This window comes from Spermophilus citellus, assembly GCF_964194105.1.
Source record: "Spermophilus citellus genome assembly, chromosome: 6".
NCBI classification, from domain to species: Eukaryota; Metazoa; Chordata; class Mammalia; order Rodentia; family Sciuridae; genus Spermophilus; species Spermophilus citellus.
The window spans coordinates 15,797,813-15,822,335 of record NC_138187.1 but is presented as its reverse complement, the minus strand read 5'-3'; the positions used below and the strand labels follow the sequence as shown (position 1 = coordinate 15,822,335).

Genomic DNA, 24,523 nt, shown 5'->3' with positions numbered 1-24,523 from the left:
AAGTTGTAAGAATAAAATTAAATAAATCCTCACATATGTAGAAAATCCTATAGAATTGACAAAAACAAAAACAAAACAAAACAAAACTTCCTGGGACTAAGAAATTATGATAGCAAGGTTGTCAAATCCAAGATTAACATAAAAAAGTCAATCTCTCCCCTGAACAACTGTGATTTTAAATTCAAAATATAATGTTATTTATAATAGTGCCCCCAAATATGAAATACTTAGGTATAACAAAATACATGCAAGATCTATATGAGGAAAACTACAAAACTCCAATGAAAGAAAGAAGGCTAACAGAATGGAGACATAATCCATGTTCTTGGATAGGAAAGCAATATTTTAAGATATCAGTTCTTCCCAACTTCATCTATAGATCCCAGTCAAAAATCCCAGGAAGGTATTTTGTAAATATTGAAAACTAATTCTAAAGTTTTTACAAAGAAGCTAGTAGACATTATTGGAGAACAAAGGTGGAGGACTGACACTACCCTACATTGAGACTTACTACAAAGCTGCAGTAATCAAGAAGTCTGGTATGTGAAAAAATAAACAAATAGATCAAAGGAACAGAGAAGAAAGACCAGAGTATACCAAATAAATATAATCAATTTAACTTTGAAAAAAAGAAGCAAAGGCTATACAATGAAGAAAAATAGTGTTTTCAACAAATGATGCTGGAACAATTGACATCCACACACAAACACAGACACAAACAAACCTTATACTCTTTATGAAAACCAACTCAAAATGAATCATTGACCTAAATGTAAAACCTGAATCTACAAAACACCTTGAATGGAGCATAAGAGAAAATCTAGGTGACTTTGGGTGTGGCAATGGCTTTTTAGATACAACACCAAAGGTATAATCCAGTAAAGAAAAAAAATAATGAGCTGAATTGAAGATTAAAAACTTGTGCTCTGAGAAAGACACTGCTGGTATAGTTGTGCAGCAATAGGAACTCTCATTCATTGTTGGTGGGAATGCAAAATGGTACCGCCACTTTGGAAGACAGTCTGGCAGTTTCTTACAGAAGAAAACATATTCTTATTTATAATTCAGCCAACATGCTCCTTAGCATCAATCTAAATGAAATAAAGACTTAAGTCCACAAAAAAAACCTGTGTACACACCAATTTTTATTGGAGTTTTATTCACAATTTCCAAAGCATGTATGCAACCAAGATGCCCTCCAGTAAATGAATGTATAAACTATGGTACATCCAGACAATGGAATATTGTGCAGCACTAAAAACCAATGAACTATCAAGCCACAAAAAGACATACAAGAAACTTAAGTGCATATTATTAAGTGAAAGAAACCAATCTGAAAAAGTTACATACTATATGATTCCAACTATATGACTTCTAGAAAAGGCCAAACTATGGAGGCAGTAAAAAGATCAGGGATTGCCAGGTGTTAGTGAGAAGAAAGAGAGAAATCGGTGGAGCCCAGGAGACTGTTAGAGAAGTGAAAATATTCTGTATTATACTATAGTAGTTGATACATGCCATGATACATCTGTGCAAACCCATAAAACACACAACTCCAAGAGTGAACCCTAGCATAAACTATGAACTGGATGAAGATGATGTGTCCATGTAGGCTCATTAGTTGTAAAAAAGTGCCACTCTGATAAGGGACACTGATAAGGAGGGAAGCGATGCAAGTGAGGTTACTTAGGGGATATATGGGAACTTTGCACTTTCTGCTCAACTTTGTTATGAATTAAAACTGCTCTATAAATGGGTCTAGTCAATCAATCACCACCATCCATCTCCTAGTGAAACCAAAGTAACAAAGCAGGACCATAGGGCCCTACAAGGCCCTGTAAGGCCCTGTGTGACCTGGCTTCTCTCCATATCATGGCTTCCTCTCTTGCTCACTGAGCTTCAGCACACTGGCCTCCTTGCCAGACCTAGAGCACCAGGCATGCTGTACCTCCGAGCCTTGCCACCTGCATTTCCTGCCAGGAACACTTCCCCCCAGAGAATCTTCATGGTTCCCTCCCAGGTTTCTCCAGGTCTTTCAAATGTCAACTTGGTGGGGCCTTCTCCATTCTCCTCTTTTAAAATGCAGCATTCTCCAACCCTTCTTAGTTTCCCGGATCTTTATTTCTCACCAAAGAACTGATCATTATATAAAGCACTCTGTTTTTCTTAAGTCCTCCTCCCTCCCTCTGGAGGACAGAGACCTCCCTGCTGTGTCATAGTCTAGGGCTTGGGGGGCTCTCAATAATATTTATGGGATGAATAAATGGACAGCTGATTGAGAGTGCATGCGTGCTTCCTGATATTTACCATGCTGTTTTCGTTTCATCTGTGTTCAGGAGGGGAAATCCAACTCAGTCACCCAAACCCAGCTCCAGAACCCCGACTCCTGTGAAGTGCTCCCTGGGCAGACTGAGGAGGGGACCTCTTCTCTGCATTACCACAGTGCCCCATTATGCCTCTGATGGGCCCCTTTATCACGGTTTTTTGTAATCTGTAGAGCCCCTTAAAGTCTCCTTATTCATATTGTATTCCCAGTACCTTTGTACCTGGCATATAAGAGCAAGTCCTTAAAAACTTTGGTGAAATGAAATAATGAATGAATGACTTAGATAAGGTCATCAATATGTAATTTAGTACAAATTATATTGACATATGTAGTGCATATAACTTAAATAATATCCAATACTTAAAGATGCTCTTCATAAAGTTCCTTCAGCATTCACGGTCATAGCTTACTTGAGATACATGAGTTCATAGCAAACAACATCCAAAGTGCAAGATAACAACAGAGTTTTCTTTCATATTTCTTTCATGTGATTTCAAAGGTTGTTACTTTACCTGCTGTTTGGGTCCCCATATTCATGCTGCTTTAGCTTACATAGCACCCCCATGGGAGCTAAAGACTGAGCAGGCTTGGTAAACAGAGCATAGATGCCAAAAATCATTGAGCAAAGGGACAATCTGGAAGACAAAGATTACATGGGTCTTTAACACACACACAGATTAATGTGTATGTTTTTTTTTCTTTCTTTCTTTCTTTTTTAGTTGTAGATGGACACAACCCCCCCATTCATCTATTTTCATGTGGTGCTGAAGATCGAACCCAGTGCCCCACACATGTGAGGCAAGCACTCCACCACTGAGCCCCAGACCTGGCCCACATGTGTATGTTTTTATACACATAAGTTCATACATATATGTCTATGTATCAAGGACATCTTCATCTAGGAAGTCCCTCCTGACCCTGAGTAAACAAAAATAGAAATAGCAGAGTAATTGTAAAATCTTAGCCCCATAGTTAAGATGCAAAGAGAAGACAGCTGCTGCCTTCTTACATGCTCAGTAAGTGAGCACTGTACTGAGTAAGTGAGCTCCACATATTAGTTAATTTAAGCCCCACAGCAATCATAAGAAAGCTTTTGCCACCCTCCTCTTTTAGAGATGGGAGAACAGATGACAACATTCACAGTCACACGATGTGTAAATGAAAGAACTGATATTCACACCTAAGTTTTTCTGCCCAAATTTCCTTAAGTATTACTTTAATGGATTCCTGCCATGTAGTTTTTTAATAATGATGTCATATAAAATAAATCAAGTGCATTGACTGAACAAAATTAAATCTTTTCATGTTTTAATTGGTGATGGAAACTTTGCCAATAAGGAGGAGAAAAAAGAAAGGAGAAAGAAAGAAAAAGAGAAAGAAGGAAGGAAGGAAGGAAGGAAGGAAGGAAGGGAGGGAGGGAGGGAGGGAGGGAAGGGAAGGAAGAAAGAAAATAAATAAATAAATCAAGGCCAGAGAATTGGAGGAAGTTTGACTTGATAGAAAGAACTTGGATTTGATTCCCAGTTCTTCAATCAGCTATTATGTTAACTTGGAAAAGTTAATCCATGAATAGTATAAGTTTCCTAAAAATTAGGATAATTATAATCATATGGTAATATAACTACAGTCTGTCTCCCCCCACAAAACTGTATGTGCCATGAGGGCAGGGGCCACATGTGTTTTGTCATTATAGTAGAAAACTTTCCACTCTGACATGATCAGGACATTTGGCTAAAGCAAAAAAAAAAAAAAAAGAAAGAAATCACTTAAAGGTTTTCATTTTATACCTGTATTTCTTAAGTTTATAAAATCTAAGAGTAATTAAACCTTGTAATTATAATTACAAGCACATCTGACATTAACAGGTTTAAAATAAAAAGCACTAATTCTTGGTAAGGGTAGAATTGAATCATCAGAGCAGGAAAGCACAGGTATCCTCAAATAGCCATTCGGTCACCAACATATGGCATACATGCACATAAGTAGGCATTGTTTAGGAGGAACAAAGAGTATCAGGTAAGTGGAGAGTCTCTTACAAGACCTGCTAAACTGTATCCCCAGCTTTTCCACATTGCCTGACACATAGGTCGTATCTGTAAAGTCAATCTTATCTATCATTCAAGGGTGCTATTAGATGTAAATAAGCAAATAGCCATATGGTGCTTATGCACACTGGCATTTGGCATATGTCGGTGCCCTTTTCTTTCCAACTGTTTGAAATGTTTCATTTATTTGTAGGGTATCTCATTCAAAGAGAATTTGAGGGCTGAGGGTATAGCTGAGTGGTAGAGCGCATGCTCAGCTTGTGTAAGGGCCTCAGATCAATCCCCAGCACACACACACACACACAAAAAAAAAAAAAAAAAAAAACAGAAAGAAAAAAAAGAGCCAAACATGGGCCATGCACCTGTTATTGGAGGATTAAAAGTTTAAAGCCAGCCTCAGAAATTCAGCAAGGCCCCATGCAATTTAGGGAGACACTGTCTCAAAACAAAAAAATAAAAAAGGGCTGTAGATGTGGCACAGAGGTTAAGTGCCCCTGGGTTTGATCTCTGGGACATAAAAATAAGAAGGAGGAGGAATAAGAGGAGGAGGAGGAGAAACTGAGAGGCGTAAAACATTTGCTAAAATTGCTGTTTGTTAACATGTTTTCTTTTTTTTTTTTTTTTTTTTTTGTATCGCAGATTGAGCCCAGAAGTGCTTAACCACTGATTGCTGAGATTGGCTTTGAACTTGCGATCCTCTAGCCTCAGCCTCCTGAGCTGCTGGGATTACAGGCGTGAGCTACTACTCCTGGCACTTAATCATCTTTTTAAGGAAAAACAAAAGTCTTCTCAGTCTTTCTAAGCATAAAGGTCATTAGACTGAAGATATGGTCCTGAACTGTAAGGCACTCATCAGCTCACTTATTGCTATGATTATGACAGCAACAGGACTGTGAAACAGGAAAGTAATCATATATAAAGAGGAGAACAAGCAGTGGGCAAAGCTCTCCTCCATTTCAGTTACCTTAAAAAAGAGAGAGACTGTGCAATATGTTTCTACAAAGTTAACAAAAAAGGCTGTAACATAATTCATTCCTCTTTAGAATGCAAAAGGAGGTATATATCCGAAAATATTTGTCAACCAAGAGAATTTTATATCTGACCTAAAACATTTATAATCATACCAAAGAACAAAACATGTTATCATCAGCTTAAGACTTTTTCAAGTAAGAAAGGATACGATGAAGCTTGGTTTTTTAAATTTTAATTCTTAGAACATCACTGAGCACAGGTCACTTTACCTTACTGTCTGGTGTATATGGCACTATGTAGAACCTATAGCTAACTAAGATTTTGATTTACTTCTGAGTTTTAACCCTGTTGTAACATTGGCTGTGTGAACCTGAGGGATAAAAATCATGATGCCCTTTCAAAAGTGGAGGGAAATGGTGCAGGGCAAACAAATAGGAATATCCTATGATATTCTACTCCCCAATTCCTAATGATGCCTCTTATGACCATCTCTCTTGTATGTGATTTATAGTATTAATATAACTGAGATATAGCGACTCCGATAGGTCCTACCTGCATCTGACACTTTTATAGCTAATATCTGAATAAATATACTTACTGCCTATTGAACTTCTGTAAATCTTCATGGATCAGGTCAGCTAGTGGCAGGTTAAATAAACAAAAAGAAGCTTGCACAATCACCCTAGAAAAAAAATTAAAATAATGTACACATATGAACATTTTACAACTAGAAGGCACAGATTTTGTTATTTTAAAAAACACATCAAATGAAACTTGGCATTTGGTTTGCAAGAAGGAAAAAAGTGAAATTGGATACTATAAAAGTAAAGATATATTAAATACGTAATTCTGTCCCTCAAATATATGCAATTCTCTTCTAAAAGTAATTACTTCCACATAGGATTTTTTAATGGTTTTTATGCTTTTTCCCATTCCCTAATAATTACTTGTTTATTAAATCTGCTCAAGTTACAAATAGATTCTAAGGAATAGAACTTTCCAGGGAATTTCATCTGCTTTCTCTTAATATAAAAACAGGATAAGTTAAGAACTGTAAATAGGCACATAACATTTTGATTATGATAACAGAATAAAATGGAGAGAAAAGTTTAAGTTTAAAAAAGTAAACAAGAGCCAGGCATGGTGGCACACACCTATAATCCCAGCAATTTAAGTTCAAGGCCAGCCTCAGCAATGTAGTAAGTCCCTAAGCAACTTGGTGAGACCCTGTCTCAAAATAAAAAACAAAAATAAGATTGGGGGGGTTGCTCAGTGGTTAAGCACCTCTGGATTCAAACCCCAGGAAAAACAAAAACAAAAAAACCCTTTAGAAGAGAGTCAGGCAAGAAATGAGGAACAGCTTTCCAGACACAGGAAACTGCATTTGTAAGACACAGAGGTGTCTGAACCAGAAATTTCAAAATCTTTCCATATGGTGGAGAATACAGTGTAAATGGATGAATAACAAGAAAAGAGGATGGAAAGATAAAGAAGGCCTGCATAAAAAGGACTTTATGTCATTCAAATATATCATGAAAACAATTGGCTTGTTAAGAAAAAGGATGACATGTTATTCTGATGCAATTTGGGAGAAGGGGTTATGCCAATGTCTTGGCTGGGCACAGAATCACGAGCCACCACACACCTTGTAGATTCAAACAGCAATTCTTTATTCCCGAACTCACACCGGCCTCTACACACGTTCTGGGGCAATCCCCGTTCTGCCACCCAATTCACCTACTCCACGAGGCTTCTTTCCCAATACTTTCTGAATCTCCCGAGAACTCAACGGGAACTCAAGGATTGGGCCTGCCTGAGGCAGCAGGATACGCCCTATTCCCCCGCAGGGTACACCTTAAACCTGGAACTTCCCTAAACCCAAGTCTTAAACCGGGAACGCCTTAAACCCAAATTATCCTAAACCGGGATACTTCCTAAAACCTGATCAGCTCTAAACCCGGATCCGCCCTGGTCCTTGAGCAAAGGTCACCTTACATGCAATGTCAACAGCGAAATTCCAAGGCAAGTCCATTTAACATGGGGTACGCTGGCAAGGAAATTTTGATGCGTCATTCCTACTTGGCAATGGCCCTCAGCAGGGTTAGAGGGACTAGAGACTGGAGGCAATGGGGACAACTGGAGGTTACAACAGCATTCCATATAAGTGACATTGAGACCTGAGCTGAATGAGTAGGGAAGGATGGATTCGGGATGAGTCTGCCAATGATGGAGATTGAGGTGTTAAATGGAGGTGTCAAAATTCAGAGAGAGAAGGAAACAATTTCTCAGTCCCAAATTTGGGCAACTAGACAGATGGTGAAACCGTTTTCCATAATGGTGAACAAAGGTGAAAAAGAGCAGATAGGGGCAAGATCCTTGATTTGGACCCGTTGAATTCAAGATGTCTGGAGGATTGGGTGCCAGGGGAAGAGTAGAAGTTGCAGAAATAGGAGGAACTGTCAGCTGATATTTTCTTTAATTTTTTTAAATATTTATTTACTTATTTTTTGGTTGTAGTTGGTTACAATACCTTTATTTCACTTATTTATTTTTATGTGGTGCTGAGGATTGAACCCAGGATCTCGCACGTGCGAGGTAAGGACTCTACCGCTGAGCCACAACCCCAGCCCCTGATTCTTGACAAAGGCACCCAAAACACATGTTGGAGAAAAGACAGTCTCTTTAATAAATGGTACTGGGAAATTTGGATAGTCACCTACAGAAGACTGAAGCTTGACCCCTCACTCTTACCTTGTGCAAAAACTCAACTCAAGTCAGACTCAGTAGCACATGCCTGTAATCCCAGCGCTTTCGAGGCTGAGGCATGAGGACCACAAGTTCAAAGCCAGCCTTGGCAATTTAGTGAGGCCTTAAACAACTTAGTGAGACTATGTCTCAAAATAAATATAAAAAGGAATGGGGATGTGGCTCAGTTATTTAGTACTCCTGGATTCAATCCCTGGTACCAAAAAAAAAAAAAAAAAAAAAAATCAACTCAAAATGGACAAAGAGCTAAGTATAAGACATAAAACTGTACAAGAAAGCATAGAGGAAACATTTCAAGACAATGACTTCTTGGATATGACATCAAAAACACAGGAAACAAAAGCAAAAATAGACAAATGGGATTGCTTCAAACTAAAATGCTTCTTCTGCACAGTAAGAAAGAAAAGAAAGGAAGGAAAGGATCAACAGTAAAGAGAAAAGTCACAGAATAGGAGAAAATATTTGCCAACTATTCATCTGACAAAGGAATAATATCCAGAATATATAAGGAACTAAAAAAAAAAAACCTTAACAACACAAAAACCAAGCAATCCAATTAAAATATAAGCAAATGATCTGACTAGAAACGTCTTAAAAAAAGAAATACAAATGGCCACAAATATATGAAAAAAAAAAGGTTCAGTATCATTAGTCATCAGGGAAATGCAAATCAAAACTACAATGAGATATTTTCTTACCCCAGTTAGAAAAGCTATCATCAAAAACATAAGAAATAAATGATGGTGAGGATGTGTAGAACAAGGAAATTTCATTTGCTACTGGTGGGAATGTGAATTAGAACAGTCATTATGGAGAATAGCATGGAGGCTCCTCAAAAAAACTAAAAATAAAGCTGGGCAGGAAAAAGCCTGTAATCCCACTTACTCAGGAGGCTGAGGCAGGAGGTTTGCAAGTTTGAGGCCAGCCTAGCCAATACAGCAAGACCCCATTGCAAAAACAAACAAAAACCTAAAACTAGAAATAGCATATAATCCAGTTATCTCCCTTCTGGGTTTATATTCAAAGGAAATAAAATCAGCATGCTAAAGAAATTCCTCACACCTTAATTTCTTACAACACTATTCACAAAGCTAAGATATGAAATCAGCCTCAGTATCCATCAGTGGATGAATGATTCAGAAAATTTGGAAGACATACACAATGGAATGTTATTTAGCCATCCAGAAAAATGTGGGCAGAGGAAGACTGGATTTAATCAGTAAACCTTCTTTATACATGTATTGAAATCTCACACTGAAGCCCATTAAATATGTACAATTATTACTTGTTAATCAAAAATTAGAAAAAAAGAAGAAATAGGAGAAAGAGTTGAAGGAGGAATAGAATCTCAGCTTCTTTGAATCTGACAATAGCATTTACTCAATATTGCATTTTAATAGGTCACCAAGAAGAAACTTAACTTTACTACAAAAATTAGTGTGGGATACCTAGGGCCTTGTGCATGCAAGACAAGTACTCTACCAACTGAGCTATATCCCCAACCCAATGTGTGATCTCTCTTTAAAAAAAAAAAAAAACTGTTAAACTGGGAGCGGTGGCATGTGCCTGTAATCCCAGTGGCTTGGGAGGCTGAGGCTGGAGGATCCCAAATTCAAAACCAGCCTCAGCAATTTAGCAGGACCCTGTCTCAAAACAAAAAGGAATAGGAATGTGGTTCAGTGGCTAAGCACCCTGGGTTCAACCCCTTGTACTAAAAACAAACAAACAAAAACCAAGCATTCAAACAATTTGGTAGAAAGATTCAATGATCCAGCCTAGAAGCGAATATTACACCGGAATCCCATCGAAGATGTTCACTGGGGGCTGAGGCTGTGACTCAGAGGTAGAGCACTTGCCTACCATGTGTGAGGCACTGGGTTTGATTCTCAGCACCACATATAAGTAAATGAACAAAATAAACGTCCATGCATCTAAAAAAATATTTTTAAAAAATTATGTTCACTGTTATCGGCATTTACTTACTTGATAATAGTGAGATAAAAAGCCAAACAGTAATAGTAATCCTGTCCCAGAAGTAACATGACAATGGAGACCACTCCTTCTAGGTAGAAAGAGGTTAAGATAATCTTATAGTAACCAAATTTCTTCAGCCAGGACTGACCCATAAGGACAAGGCACTGAAATGGAAACAGATTTGGCTTTGTGTTAAGAAGCAAACCCACCCGTTATATGTCTACTTACTCTCACTGATGACAAAATATTTTCATTACAAAATAAATTTGCTTTTGAATTACAGTATCAATTAAAACTTACAACTAATTCTCTCTTGGTTTCGGATGATTTGATCCACATATATCCAAAAAAATTGACTATGGATATTAATATTCTATAAATAACAAATAATCTGCTATTATTTTCTATAAAAACAAATAAACTAACCAGGAAATAGTTTCCTAATTTATTTTCATACTAAGGTAGATTTTACTAAAAGTGATCATATAAGACATTGATCAGTAGCAACAAACAGCATTGCTTTATGGTAAAGTGAAAGATTCAACTCAAATCTAAAATAAACCCAAACAGAATTCACATAGTGTACATGCACAGTAGCCAAAACAATGGTTGAATATATAAAAAAACTCACTATTATTCTTACTATGATATTAATCTGAAGTGTACTTTTTACTCTAAAATCAGAGGTTTAGTAAACAATATTCTAGGATTCTATCTATATTCTTTCTGTTTGTGTGTCCTGCCTAATCTCACATATTTTCATAATTCCAATAGATTCATGTTGACATCTGAGACTTAGATTTGCTTTTTTCCCCTGCATTTCTTGCTACAAATGAAAAAGTTCATTGTTCTAGACTGTAAAGCTTGTGCTAAATATACATATGTACATTAACAAAGATCAGAAGACACTCTTTGTTCTCAAGAGAAAAAGCACATTGTTTAGTCCTGAAAAGTTTCACTACCCAAATGTATATACATTACAATTAGAAGAGCATTTTGAAAGACATAAGTAGACTGAAAATGTCCTTTAATAAACATAAGTGTTTTTTTCCCCCTCGACTGATTTTTTTTTTTTTAGCTTAATTCTCTACTTTCAAGAAACAAGAGCTCGATTTCTGGATACTAAAAGCAATAGCTCTGTGATGGCTATAGTCCTAGGCATTCCTGAGAGTTCTATAAGAGAAGGTATGCAAAGCATCTAGCAAATCGAATTATACTCTTGTGTATAGTTATAATATTCAAAGTAACACATTTCCACATATTAAAATGAATCTGCATCTCTGGATCTCAACAAATATGCAAAATATAAGAAGTTAATAATGTCAGATGTCCTGGGTTTATATCACAGAGAACTGATTTCACCTAAAAGACATTTTCCTCCCACCCCCATCTAGCTCTATATTCAACATACAAGGAACTCAATAATTGTTAGTCATTATTCTTGTGTCCAATATATAAAAAGATATAAGCCATATCTTTATGCAAATAAATAAAATATTTAAAAAGTAAAGTAGATTTATATGTTACATGAAAATTTCCATAATTTGTGAAGATAAAAAAGCAGGATCCAGCCAGGTATGGCAGCGCACACCTGTAATCCCAGTGACTCGGAATGCTAAGGCAGGAGGATAGCAAGTTCAAGGCCAGCCCCAGCCACTTAGCCAGGAGGCTGTAAGCAACTTAGTGAGACCCTGTCTCAAAAAAAAAAAATAATAATAATAATGACTGGGGATATAGTTTAGTGGTAGAGCACCCCTGGGTTCAATTTCCAGTACTAAAAACAAAATAAAATGCAGGATACAAAAGATTCATAGATGAACTCATTTTATTTTAAAAATTATACATATAACTTGGTTTTAAAAACTCAGTAAGTGAAATATGTGAAAGGACATGAGTAATAGTTCTTACTGTAAGTTATTTGGTAATGGAATTGTACAATAGATGCCATTTTTACAATAAAGAAATAAAGAGGTTATGATTCATTCAGAAGCATTAGCAGTCCCTCACTCCACCACAATTCAACCATCTGATGATCTCTACCCAGAACATGGCTAAAAGATAAAAGAAGTAAAAAAACATGAATTGGAACTAACAAAATAAAATCACGACTCTACATACTTAGTATAAGTTTATGTTCTTTTTTATATAATTATTTTTATTTGTAGCTGGACACAATACATTTATTTTATTTATTTTTATGTGGTGCTGAGGACCAAACCCAGGGCCTTGCATGTGCTAGGTGATCACTCTACCACTGGGCCACAACCCCAGCCCAAAGCTTAAGTTCTTTACTCATGAAAACCCTTCAGGTATTCACTAAATATCTATCTAAATACTTAGGAGTAAATTTAACAAAAGAAGGAAGAAGCTATACAACACTGTTGAAAAAAAAATTTTAATTTAAAATAGATAGAAAAACATTCCATGTTCAGGGATCTGAAGATTTAACATCAAGATTTTTGTGGGTTTTTTTTAAATTATATTTTAGTTATAGTTGTACACAATACCTTTATTTCACTTATTTATTTTTATGTGGTGCTGAGGATGGAACCCAGGTCTCGCACATGCAAAGCGAGTGCTCTACCACTGAGCCACAACCCCAGCCCTGTTTGTTTGTTTTTTGGTAATGGGTATCGAACCTAGAGCTTTGCACATTCAAGGCAAGTACTCTGCCTCTGAGCTACATTCTCAGCCCAAGATTTAACATCATTAAGACAGCAATACCACCCAAATATCTATATATCCAGTGAACTCCCTATCAGCATCCCAGCTAAGTTCTTTGTAGAAATTGATTCTAAAATTCATATAGATTCTAAAATTCATATAGATTTTCAAAAGACCCAGAATAGCCAAAAACATTTTGGAAAAGAATAAAATAGGAGAACTCACACTTTCCAATTCCATCAAGAAAGTGAAAAGACAACCTACAGAATAGGAGAATATTTTTATAAAGTATATCTGATAATAGATACTATGAAAAAACATTACAACTCCATAATAAAAAGGCAAATAACTGGGCAAATGAGCTAAATATATAGTCTTCCAAAGAACATATACAACAATCCATGAAAAATGTTCAACATCATTAATTATCAGGGAAATCCAAAACTACAATGAAATATCACTTACACACACTGGGATGCCTACAATAAAAAAAGATAACAAGAGTTGGTAGTGATTTGGAGAAACTGGAACTATTGTACACTGCTGGTAGGGATGTCAAATGGTGTAGCCACTCTGGAAAACAGTCTGTCACCATCTCAAAATGTGAAATATAAAGTTACCATAAGACCTATATATTCCATTCCTAGATAGATACCCCAAAGAAATTATAATATATGACCATACAAAATTTAACACTAATGATTATAGCAACATAACTCCTTAATAATCAAAAAGTGGAAACAACTCAAATGTCCATCAACTAATGAATAGATAAACAAAATTTGGTACATTCATCTAATGGAATTTTATTGAATCATAAAAAAGGAATGTTATGGTTTGAATATGGTTTGTTGCCTCAAAATCTCGTGTTGGAGTTTAGTCCCTATTGAGAGGTATTAAGAGGGTAGAAATTTAATCCACCTACAGTGTTTAGAGGTGGGCCTTTGGGAGGCGATTAGAATTTGATAATTAACAGGATGGAGCCTCCATGGTTGGTTACCAGTGACTTTATAAGGGACTAGAATATGCATACACTTGGGCTCCTTCTCTCCTGCCACATAATATGGCCTGTTCCTGCTTAGGATTCTGCCAGCAAGAAAGCCATTATCAGATGCAGCCCATCAACCTTGGACTCCAGAACCATGAGCCTCTTTTTTAAATATACCTATTCTGTGGTATTATGTTATTAACATCTGAAAACAGATTAATATAGAATGAAATGTTCACGTACTACAGCATGGATGAACCTTAAAGACATGCTATGTGAAAAAGCCAGTCACAAAAGACCACATATTATATGATTTTATTATATGAAAATCCAGAAAAGCAAATCCATAAAGACAAAAGGTAGTTTAATGGTTTCCAGGGGCTGAGGGGAGTGAAGTCAGGATTGACTGATTCTTTTCAGAGTGATGAAAATGTAGCTCAACTTGACCATAGTGGTAATCCCACAACTGAATATGCTAAACTATATTGAATTGTGTGCTTTAAATGAATGAATTGTATGCAGTGGGAATCAAATCTCAATTAGGCTGTTTTTAAAAAATCAGCTCCATTTTTACATGGGAGTTTAATTTAATGAACTTTTTTTTTAAGCTGGCAAAGAGAAGAAACTACAGATAAGCACATGACTTAAAGTGAGAAGGTATAAACAGCCTAAAATATGGTGGCAAATAATAAGTAGAGACAGAAATTCAAACAGCTTCCTAATCTGGGTCATTGAAATTAGGAGCTGCTACAGTTTTGGATCTCAAATGCCCCCCAAAGGCCCATGGGTTAAAGGCTTGGTCCCCAGTGTGGCCCTGTTGGGGGGTGATGGAACACTTAGTAGGTAAGGCCTAGTGTGAGGCCCTTTGGTCATGGGAGTAGGTATGCCCTTGAAAAGGATTATGGGACCCCAGCCCCTTTCTATTTCTCTTGATTTCTGTCCAGGAAGTGACCAGCTTGATCCATCAAGCACTCCCTACCATTGCCATCCAGCACCCCACCAGAGTCCTAAAGCAATGGGCCCAACCAAACTTGAATGGAACTTCTAGAACTGTGAGCTAAATAAACCTCTTATAAGTTAATTATCCCAGGTATTTTGTTACAGTAATGGGAAGCTAACACAGGAGTAAAAATCTTGGCAAACCTCACAGTGATCTGAAGGAAGGGCATAATTTTATCTTGCACACATTAACACCTGATTAACCAGAAGTTCCTTTAGTATACCCTGCTAAACAAATGATGTGCACACAGTACATCTTAGAGGTAGATTTTTTTTTTTTTGAGATGGGATCTCACTATATTGTCCAATCTAGTCTTTTTTTTTTTTTTTAGAATTTTTTTTCACAATGCTCCTATAGCACAAGAATTAAAACCTAGAATCAATAGATGGGATGGATTCAAACTAAAAAGCTTTTTCTCAGCAAAAGAAACAGTCAGTGAGGTGAATGGAGAGCCTACATCTTGGGAGGAAATCTTTACCCCTTACACATCAGATAGAGCACAAATCTCTAGAGTATATAAAGAACTCAAAAAGCTAAACACCAAAAAAACAAATAACCTAATCAATAAATGGGCCAAGGACATGAACAGACACTTCTCAGAAGAGGATATACAATCAATCAACAAATATATGAAAGAATGTTCATCATCTCTAGCAATTAGAGAAATGCAAATCAAAACTACTCTAAGATATCATCTCACTCCAGTCAGAATGGCAACTATTATGAAGACAAACAACAATAAGTGTTGGCAAGGATGTGGGGAAAAAGGCATACTCATACATTGCTGGCAGGACTGCAAATTGGTCCAGCCAATATGGAAAGCAGTATAGAGATTCCTTGGAAAACTGGGAATGGAACCACCATTTGACCCAGCTATCCTAGTCCTCGGTCTATACCCATAGGACTTAAAATGCATACTACAGGGACACAGCCACATCAATGTTTATAGCAATACAATTCACAATAGCTAAACTGTGGAACTAATCTAGATGCCCTTCAGTAGATAAATGGATAAAAAAATGTGGCATATATACACAATGGAAAATTACTCAGCAATAAAAAAGAATAAAATCATGGCATTTGCAGGTAAACGGATGGTGTTTGAGAAGGTAATGCTAAGTGAAGTTAGCCAATCCCAAAAAAACAAATGCTGAATGTTTTCTCTGATATAAGGTGACTGACTCATAGTGGGGTAGGGAGGGGGAGCATGGGAGGAATAGATGAAATCTAGATAGGGCAGAGGGGTGGGAGGGAAGGGAGGGGGCAGGGGATTAGCAAGGATGATGGAATGTGATGGACATCATTATCCAAAGTACATGTATGAAGACTCGAATTGGTATCAACATACTTTATATACAACCAGAGATATGAAAATTTTTGCTCTATATGTGTGATAAGAATTGTAATGCATTCCAATGTAACTTATTTTAAAAAATCAATAAAAATTTTTAAAAAATAAAAAGAATTTTTTTTCACAATATTTTCATTCCATTTACTTATTTTTATATGGTGTTGAGGATCAAACCTAGGACCTTACACTCCAGGCAAGCGCTCTGCCACTGAGCTACATCCCTAGCCCATCCCCTATCCAATCTAGTCTTGAACCCATGGGCTCAAATGATCTTCCTGCCTCAGACTCCTGAGTAGCTGGGATTATAGGCACACACCACCACACCAAGTTAGCATCTTGAAGTGCATGCCTCTTGAGGCACATAGATGCTCTGTGCCTCTTATCTATACGGATGAAAAGGATCTCTTCAGAGCTTGTTATAAGAATTACATGAGGTAATGTGTACAATGTGTTTGGCATAATCCATGAGTTGTCATTATTATAATATAAACAGGAGACATAAAGAACTGAGCTAATAGCAGAAAGGCAAATTCTATCCTATATACTTCATTTAAGAAATTATGGTTACACTTAAGCATTATTGGACTACTTCTATCCCAAATGGTTTAAATACTTTTGAAAGTTGGCAAATGATAAAAACTAGACTATCCAGAATGTCTTATTCCTTATTCCCTGAAGCGTATAAGTAATAGATTTTACTTATTGTTCATGAAAACAGGAGAAACTGAAATCACAGTTAAATCATTTTTTTGTGGACATATTTAGGTTAAGGGGAGTGATATATTAGTTCTCCAAATGGTATAACAAACAGCATGACAGTATTTTTGTTTTTTGAAGGAGAACATGCCCTCTACAATAATAGTCATGAACATGGAATTTTAATAACACTCTGGAATTCCAGAACTCAGGACTTTTGCCAAATGTTTTGAAACCTGGCTCCATGGATTCTTGATCAAGTGACTTTTCTTCCATATAACTGTCACAAAAATCATACCTCAATAAAGCAAAACTACACACTTGTTATTTTCTTCCATAGTTCTGCTGAGACTTAAATGGAAAAGCTCAGAGAACAACATTCAAAAGTTAAAATGTTTAAAATACCATGTTGCTTGGCTTTCACTGGACTCTTCCTTTTTTCCTTTTCATCTTCTTTTTTCTATTATGTTTCTACTGAATCTTCTATAAGGTCTGGGGCTCTGAATCTTTGGGTTTCTTAATAAAAGTGTGCAACTTATTCACACTACTGATATAATCAGGTTTCTAATTTCCTCAGCCAATTAAGAATTAAACACTTTAAATTTTGATAGTACTAGGGATTGAATTCAGGGCCTCGCACATACTTGGAAAGTGCCCCACCACTGGGCTACATCCCCAGACCTTTTTTAAATTGATTTTGAGACAGGGTCTCACTAAATTGCCAATGCTGACCTCCAACTTGGGATCCTCCCGCTTCAGTGTCCCAAGTAGCTGAGATTACTACCCACCTGGGTTAAGAGTTATTCAAAGAGTTATCACATACCTGTGGGCAAATGAATCCTGCCCCGTACATGATGCTCCTTGTGGAAGAAGAAAGAACATTCCTGGGAATGAGATTATCTGCAAAAATCATCATGAAGTTATTCAAGAAAGTTAAATGGAAGACTTGTAAGAAACTCATGATCAGAAAAAGGAAGAAGTTCTTCTGGAATAAGATTTGTCTCAAAAATAAGGCGACAGAGGTCCAGGTGAGATCCTCTTCACTTTCCAAGAAAACATTTTCCTCGCTGCTTCTTTTAGGTTCAAAATATCTCATGTAGTACATGCCACTATAAAGGCTGCAAGCTGCAAAAAAGGCAATGATAATAGCAACAGACTGAAATTTGGGCAGAATTTCCAAGTTATTAGAGATGAGGCCACAGAAAAGGACACTGGTAGATCCTACTAGTGCTGCCACATGATTCATTTTAATCAGCTGAAGATGACTTTCTTGCCTAGTAACAGTTTCTGCAAAGAATCTGCACTGGGCTTGCTCCACACAAGTAAGTGTGCTATCAAAAGCACATAATGATACCACCAGGTGAAGTGCACTAAGCCAGTCAATTTCTTCATAGAATTTCCAAGGGAACCAAGGAAGCAGGAAGGCCACTGCATATAAAAGAGTTCCATATAAGACAGAAAGATTACTGCATAAAAAGCGTTCAGTCTTAAAGTCGATGTGAAAATACCCAGTCAGGACATTAAGAACATTCCAGATCATTAAAATTATCTAAGGAGAAGAAACATGCAGGTTTATTTCAATAGTCATGTAAACTACTACATTCAGTATAAGATGAAATCACCCCTGATTTTTTTTTACTTAAATGAAGTATTTAAAACTGATAGAAAAAAAAAATCTCATTATGTTCAGAACCAGTTGAAATATTAATAATAATAACATCTAGTACTACTCAAAGCCAATGTGCATTCACTTTGTGTTAGGTATTATAAAAGTATTCATATTCATTATTTTATCAAATCCTTAAAAATGATATTATAAGATAGGTACTATTAATATTCCCAGTTTACAAATAAGGAAAACGAGGGTAAAAAAGGTTAAGCAACTTGCTTAGCTAACAAACAACATAGTCAGGGTCTGAACCAAGGTAGTTGACCCAGAGTCTGTGCCCATATCATTATGCTAGACTGTCTCCCAACCATGGTGCACAGAGCCATCCACGCTACTGCAAAGAATGACATAGTGTCATTTTGGCATACTTTCATAGGCATAGCGTTATATAACTTTCACCAGGAAAGATTAAAATATCAATGTTTGCCAACTAAAAATGAGTACAGTAAATATGTAGTTGTCTTTAATAAATAAGTAGCATTATAAAACATAAGAGTTTTAAAACCATCCCTTGTAATGAATTACAATACAATTTGCACTATCACGGGCCTCTCTATGACAAAGGACATTTTAATAACAAAATCAATTATTTCACATAAGTTAATTTGCAAGATGACCAAAGTATAGCCTTAGTTTTATATTTTAAGTGGCAATCTTTTAAAAATCTCTCTTTGTCCTCAGAAAACCTTAGACATCAAGAAGTTTTTCAGCTGCTCGAAGAATCAACTGTTTTGTAAATAACAATAATAACACAACCCTGAAGAAGTTGTTCTGTCCTATGTAAAAGTAGAGTGAAGACTCCATCTCACCTGGGATTGATAGAAGGCCACTTCAGGAACTCGGTATATATGTATAAAAAATTTCACATAATAGAAACTGAAGACAGAATTTAGCATTTCGGTCCCTAATGTTATCAGACAGTATGCCCGAGCAACCGGATTGATATTGAAAAGTGTCATTTTCCATGCAAAGGAACTTTTCTTCCCTATGTTTAAAAAAAAAAAAGTTAGAACTCACTGTTTGCATGCAATAGTTGATGGTTGGAAAAATTCCATTGGACACTAGTTAATTTTACTTAAGAACCCAAAACTACTAGCTATGAATTGTCACCTGATTTAACACTCTATTTATATGTACTAAACATTTTTTGAGATATTGCCTTGAATTCTAACTTGCATACAATGTGACTCTATTTGTATTTATTTATTTTTTTTTAGTTTGTAGATGTAGCATGTCTTTATTAATTTTTGTATGCGGTGCTAAGAATTGAACCCAGTGCCTCACACATGCTAGGCAAGTGCTCTGCCACGGAGCCTAGCCCCAGCCCTCTATTTATATTTTTCATACATTTTCTAAATTGTAAAGTAGGATTTATCCAAATGTTTGGACATGCTTAGGTAGCAGTCAGCTTTTGCATTATCCTCCCTACTTGGAAGGGTACAACAGAAAAAGAACAATGAGATGACAGCATTTTGTCAGAGAGAAGGAATAGAAGCAAGTCCCTCATCTAAGGATAAAGTTATCCATTCAGTAGCACAGATTTGCATTTGAAGATTTATTCCTGATCTTCTCCTGATAGACTATGTAGCTTTGACCCAAAGGATATCTATGAGGGTTACAAGGAATGTAGAAATAATACATTCTGATTCTTGCTCTGATGTAGATGCCTCTCTCAAATCTATCCTATCACCTTACCCTTTAATCCATATAACCAGAAAACAGGGAAAGGTTAACCAAGCAGGAGTAGGCACAGTTTCATCTTTTAACTACAGTTTTTATTGTTGTTATTGTTTCTTCTGTTTTTTTTTTTTTTTTTTTTTTTTTTTTTTTTTTGGTACCATGAATTGAACCCAGAGGTGCTTAACCACTAAGCCACATCCCCAGACCTTTTTATTTTTTGAGACAGAGTCTCACTAAATTGTTGAGGCTGGCTGTGAATTTTGGATCCTTCTGCCTCAGCCTCCTGGCCACTGGAATTACAGGTGTGCACCACCACATCCCACTTGACTACAGTTTTAACAGACCATCATGATCTTCATGTATTATCCCTGGTTTACTAGAATATTTGTCGAAATCTCCACAATCTTACTGAGTCAGAAAATAGACAAATATTCATATAAATTGAGGGATGTTACTTGCTTGAATAATCCTTGGACTTCTGTTTTAATTTGGAAGATCTAGGAGCAGTCTACGATCCCCCAATTTCTTAGGGAACAAGAGGGCAGGTTAAAAAGGGGGAAATGGACATTTGACTCAGATGATTAAATGATTGGTCTATAAGCTTCACTTTGACCCCAGTAGACTGATGGTTCTAATTCTATGAGCAGTAGGGCATTAGAATTATCAAGAAAGGTTATTAACCCCATGTGGGTACCAAACATTGTAGGCTAAACAAAGAATATTTTGCACGGGCTGAGTATATAGCTAGCTCAGTGGTAGAGCTTGCCTAGCATACAGGCCACTGTTTTGTATCCTAGTACTGGGGGGGGGGGGGGAGAAGGCATTTTGCCCATATGTATACTTCTGCTCTTAAAATGTTTGTAGATTCTGCCAAAATGATGAGAAACAAATCTGTTTTATTCTCATCATTATACAGTTCTCAAATACTTAAAAGTACAAGTACTACAATTCATGTGGTCAGCCAACGTTTTTGTCTTTAATGGGTAGTTCTCAGATTTAAAAAAGCTGGGAACTACTGGAGAAGACCTCACTTCAGGGAGTTACTCTGGGCATAAGTGACTGGGCTAGAGGTCACTTTGTCACTAAAAGAGCCAGAAAACAAGGGAGTCAGTAGAACCAAAAGCCAAGATACAAATTTAGCCCACTGAAATCTAGGCATTCTTTTTTTTTTTCCTCTGAGTTTTATTTTAAGCACACTAAAACAAGAAGCATGCCATGACTTTCTGAACTGATCTATCATTAAGTCAAAAGGCAGGCATTTATAAACTCAGAAGTGTGCAAAGTGTTATAAACTCCCTGAGGAGTTCAAATTTTTTTTTCAAAGAAATCGAGTTAGGCACCAGCCTTTCTGAAACTAAAAATATAAGATTTTGATAGTATTATGAAAAACTCTACAATCTGAATTTCTCTGCTTGATTGTATTGAGAGGAGGAAGTAACATCTTCCATACTTCCCTCTGTGGAAAGAACTATTAGTATTTTGCTTTAGATTACTTTCATCATAGTAAATATGTGTTTCAGGAGGTATTGAACTGAAAATCACCACTTAAAATCTCTCCAAAGCCACCACTACTAACTAAAAAGTCTCCTTAAAAGACTTAAAATAATTTTGACATATATACACCCAAGGACAAAGAATTTCTGAAGGAGGATCTTCTTTTTTTTTTAATATTTATTTCTTAGGTGTAGTTGGGCACATATACCTTTATTTATTTATTTTTATGTGATGCTGAGGATCGAACCCAGGGCCTTACACGTGCTAGGCAAGTGCTCTACCACTGAGCCACAACCCCAGCCCCCCTGGAGGATCTTCTTCACCACAAAATGCTTTATACAGAATAGTTTAAAAGCAGCAGTGCTGTAATGGTCAGGCTGGGTAAGTACACTAAGTACTTGTGAATTATTAAATGAACACCTTTTAGAATCAACTTGGGTAGTTATTCACTAACCTACTACTCAGCCAAATGGTATTAATGCCACTGAAGAGGCCACTTATGACTGCTTCTATGCATGACTAACAGGCTCTAAAAGAATAATGAAGTGCCTCTAAAGCAGGGATTCTAGCACTCAAAAAAAAAAAATTCAGTGTAATTTTTCTTTCAGTTTTTCCAAGGGAGCTGTATAGTTCCTGAAAATAGTATCCTTAAAAAAAAAAACCCACTAACATTCCGCCCCCCCTCAAAGGCATAAAGCCTGTGGGATTTTGGATTTGTTTTTACTGCTTTACCCTATCAGTAACTTTAATTCTCCAGATTTTTTTTTTTTTTTAAAAGAGGATTGTTAAAGAACATGCCAGGGGCTGGGGTTGTGGCTCAGTGGTAGAATGCTTGCCCAGCACGGGTGAGGCCCTGAGTTCAATCCTTAGCAACACATAAAATAAAATATATTGTGTCCAACTACAACTAACAAAAAAAAATATATATATTTTTTAAAAAAGAACATGCCAATACATTTTTTCCATTTAAAGACAAAATGAGCTTCTATTTGTCATGGATAAAACAGCCAGCACCACCAGTGACTAAGGTCACATGCATGATTCTAGAACTTCAGCTTCTACAAATGACCATTAGCAAATCATAAACCCAATTTTCTCTTTCCAAAGTGTTCTATATGTAGTGATTAAGAGAATTGGTTTTAAATTATCTTATTTTGTCTCAATACTATATCTCTACCTGAATGTTGACAACCTGGGCAGTAGAGACTTTAGAGGGGACTAGCTTTCATCTTTATAAACTAGCAATAAAAACTAGATCAGTAACATCTTATCTTTCAGTATTGCCTGTATTCAAAAGAAAGGGATTTGTGAATTTACCTTTAATTTAAATATTATTACTTTTTAGTACTGGAATTCCTTTTACAGTTTTTGGTTGGTATTCTACAATAAGAAAGGGCTTTCTTTTCCCTATCACTCATTTATATCAGTATGGCCTCAACATTTAATAGGTTATAATCCATTGCTATTATTATTGTTGATTTTGATGCATATGAACTGGGGATATTGCTCAGTGATAGAGTGCATGCTTAGCATGTGTGAGGCCTTTGCTCCAACCCCAACATACAAATAAATAAAAGATATATTTTGATTGTCCCCAAACATACCCACATTTTCAAACAGTATCACTAACAATGATAAGCTTTATGTTTGAGAATGGCACAAAGTACTATAAAGTTTTTGTCACTGTCAAAACCCTGTAAGGCAAAGAGGTAATCTCTCCTGCAAACAGTTTGCTAAAGGCTTCTCTGTTTGTGTCAACTGCAACTAGAACTTGAGGGTTTTTTTTTTTTTTTTGATTGTTTGTTTAACCCTAGGTCTAGATCCATAATGCTTTTTATTCTATTAAGAGGTCTTCCAGGGGACTGGGGTTATGGCTCAGCAGTAGAGCGCTCTCTTCGCATGTGCAAGGCCCTGGGTTCCATACTCAGCACCACATAAAAATAAATAAAGTTATAAAAAAATATTGATTTCATTAAAAGGGGGGAGCCTTCCTGAAAGGCTGAAATCCTCCAGCAATACCCTCACAATGGGGAGCTTTTCTTGCATTGGCAAGTTTTCTCCCAAGATCTGGGGCCTGCAGGCTACATGTCAAGCATCAACTTGTTACCCTGATTCCAACAAGAATGGAAAGGAGGACTCTACATTTTATTACCCACAAGACTATTTTGAGTTTTTCCCCTTCCCCAAATCACCCAAGTATTTATTAATTTATACAAAGACAAAAGTTTGTTTGAGGATCTATAATTGCTTCCTAACAATTTCTCCTATTCCTACATAGCTTTTGAAAAAAATTTATTGGTATATTATAATTATATACAATAGCAGAATTTGCTGTTACATATTTGTACGTGCACACCATATAACAATTTGGTCAATCTTATTCCGCAGTACCTCCCCTTTCTCTCTTTCTCCTATTTTTAATACAATGTAAGGCTTTAAAAATAAATCACAGAGAGATGTATAATGTAACTCCAGTCCCAACTCACTTCTCCCTTCAGGCACTTTTAACTGTTTCCCATTTTAGTTCTGAGCTCTCTCTTATCTGTGGGAAGGAATTATTGAATCATCAACTTAAGGCGTCATCAACTCACTGCCGAGATTGATGAAGATTTAACTAACATTACTCTTCACCTCTCTCTCCGATTTCCTGGTAGTTATTATGACCTTTTGTTCTAGAGGTAATCTTTCAATAATATATTTCAAACTCCATCTTTTGTTCCATACGCGTTAAACAGTAGCACTGCTCTTTTCCTAAAAGCTGCACTGTTAGGTTCACTTGGAGAATACTGACCTTCTGTCATCCTATTTGGAGGGTGTTAGGTCTGCTTGATGATGTTAAAAGCTCAACACAGTATTTACTGTGCTATGTCTATGGAGAAGGGCGTGCACTGCCCTGCT

The 24,523-nt window shown here is 36.4% G+C and overlaps 1 protein-coding gene across 1 annotated transcript in view; it reads right to left on the bottom strand.

Moving 5' to 3' along the window:
- Positions 1-19,410, bottom strand: part of LOC308652321 (transmembrane protein 180-like) — a gene marked incomplete at both ends in the record, with an annotated part of 55,262 nt that extends 35,852 nt beyond the window's left edge. Inside the window, 5 exons of the mRNA XM_081300065.1 lie at positions 2,839-2,961; positions 5,942-6,025; positions 10,093-10,247; positions 17,606-18,331; positions 19,261-19,410. Coding sequence (XP_081156191.1) covers positions 2,839-2,961; positions 5,942-6,025; positions 10,093-10,247; positions 17,606-18,331; positions 19,261-19,410 — 1,238 coding nt within the window. The remainder of the gene's footprint in view (positions 1-2,838; positions 2,962-5,941; positions 6,026-10,092; positions 10,248-17,605; positions 18,332-19,260) is intronic.
- Between the last annotated feature and the right edge of the window lie 5,113 nt (positions 19,411-24,523).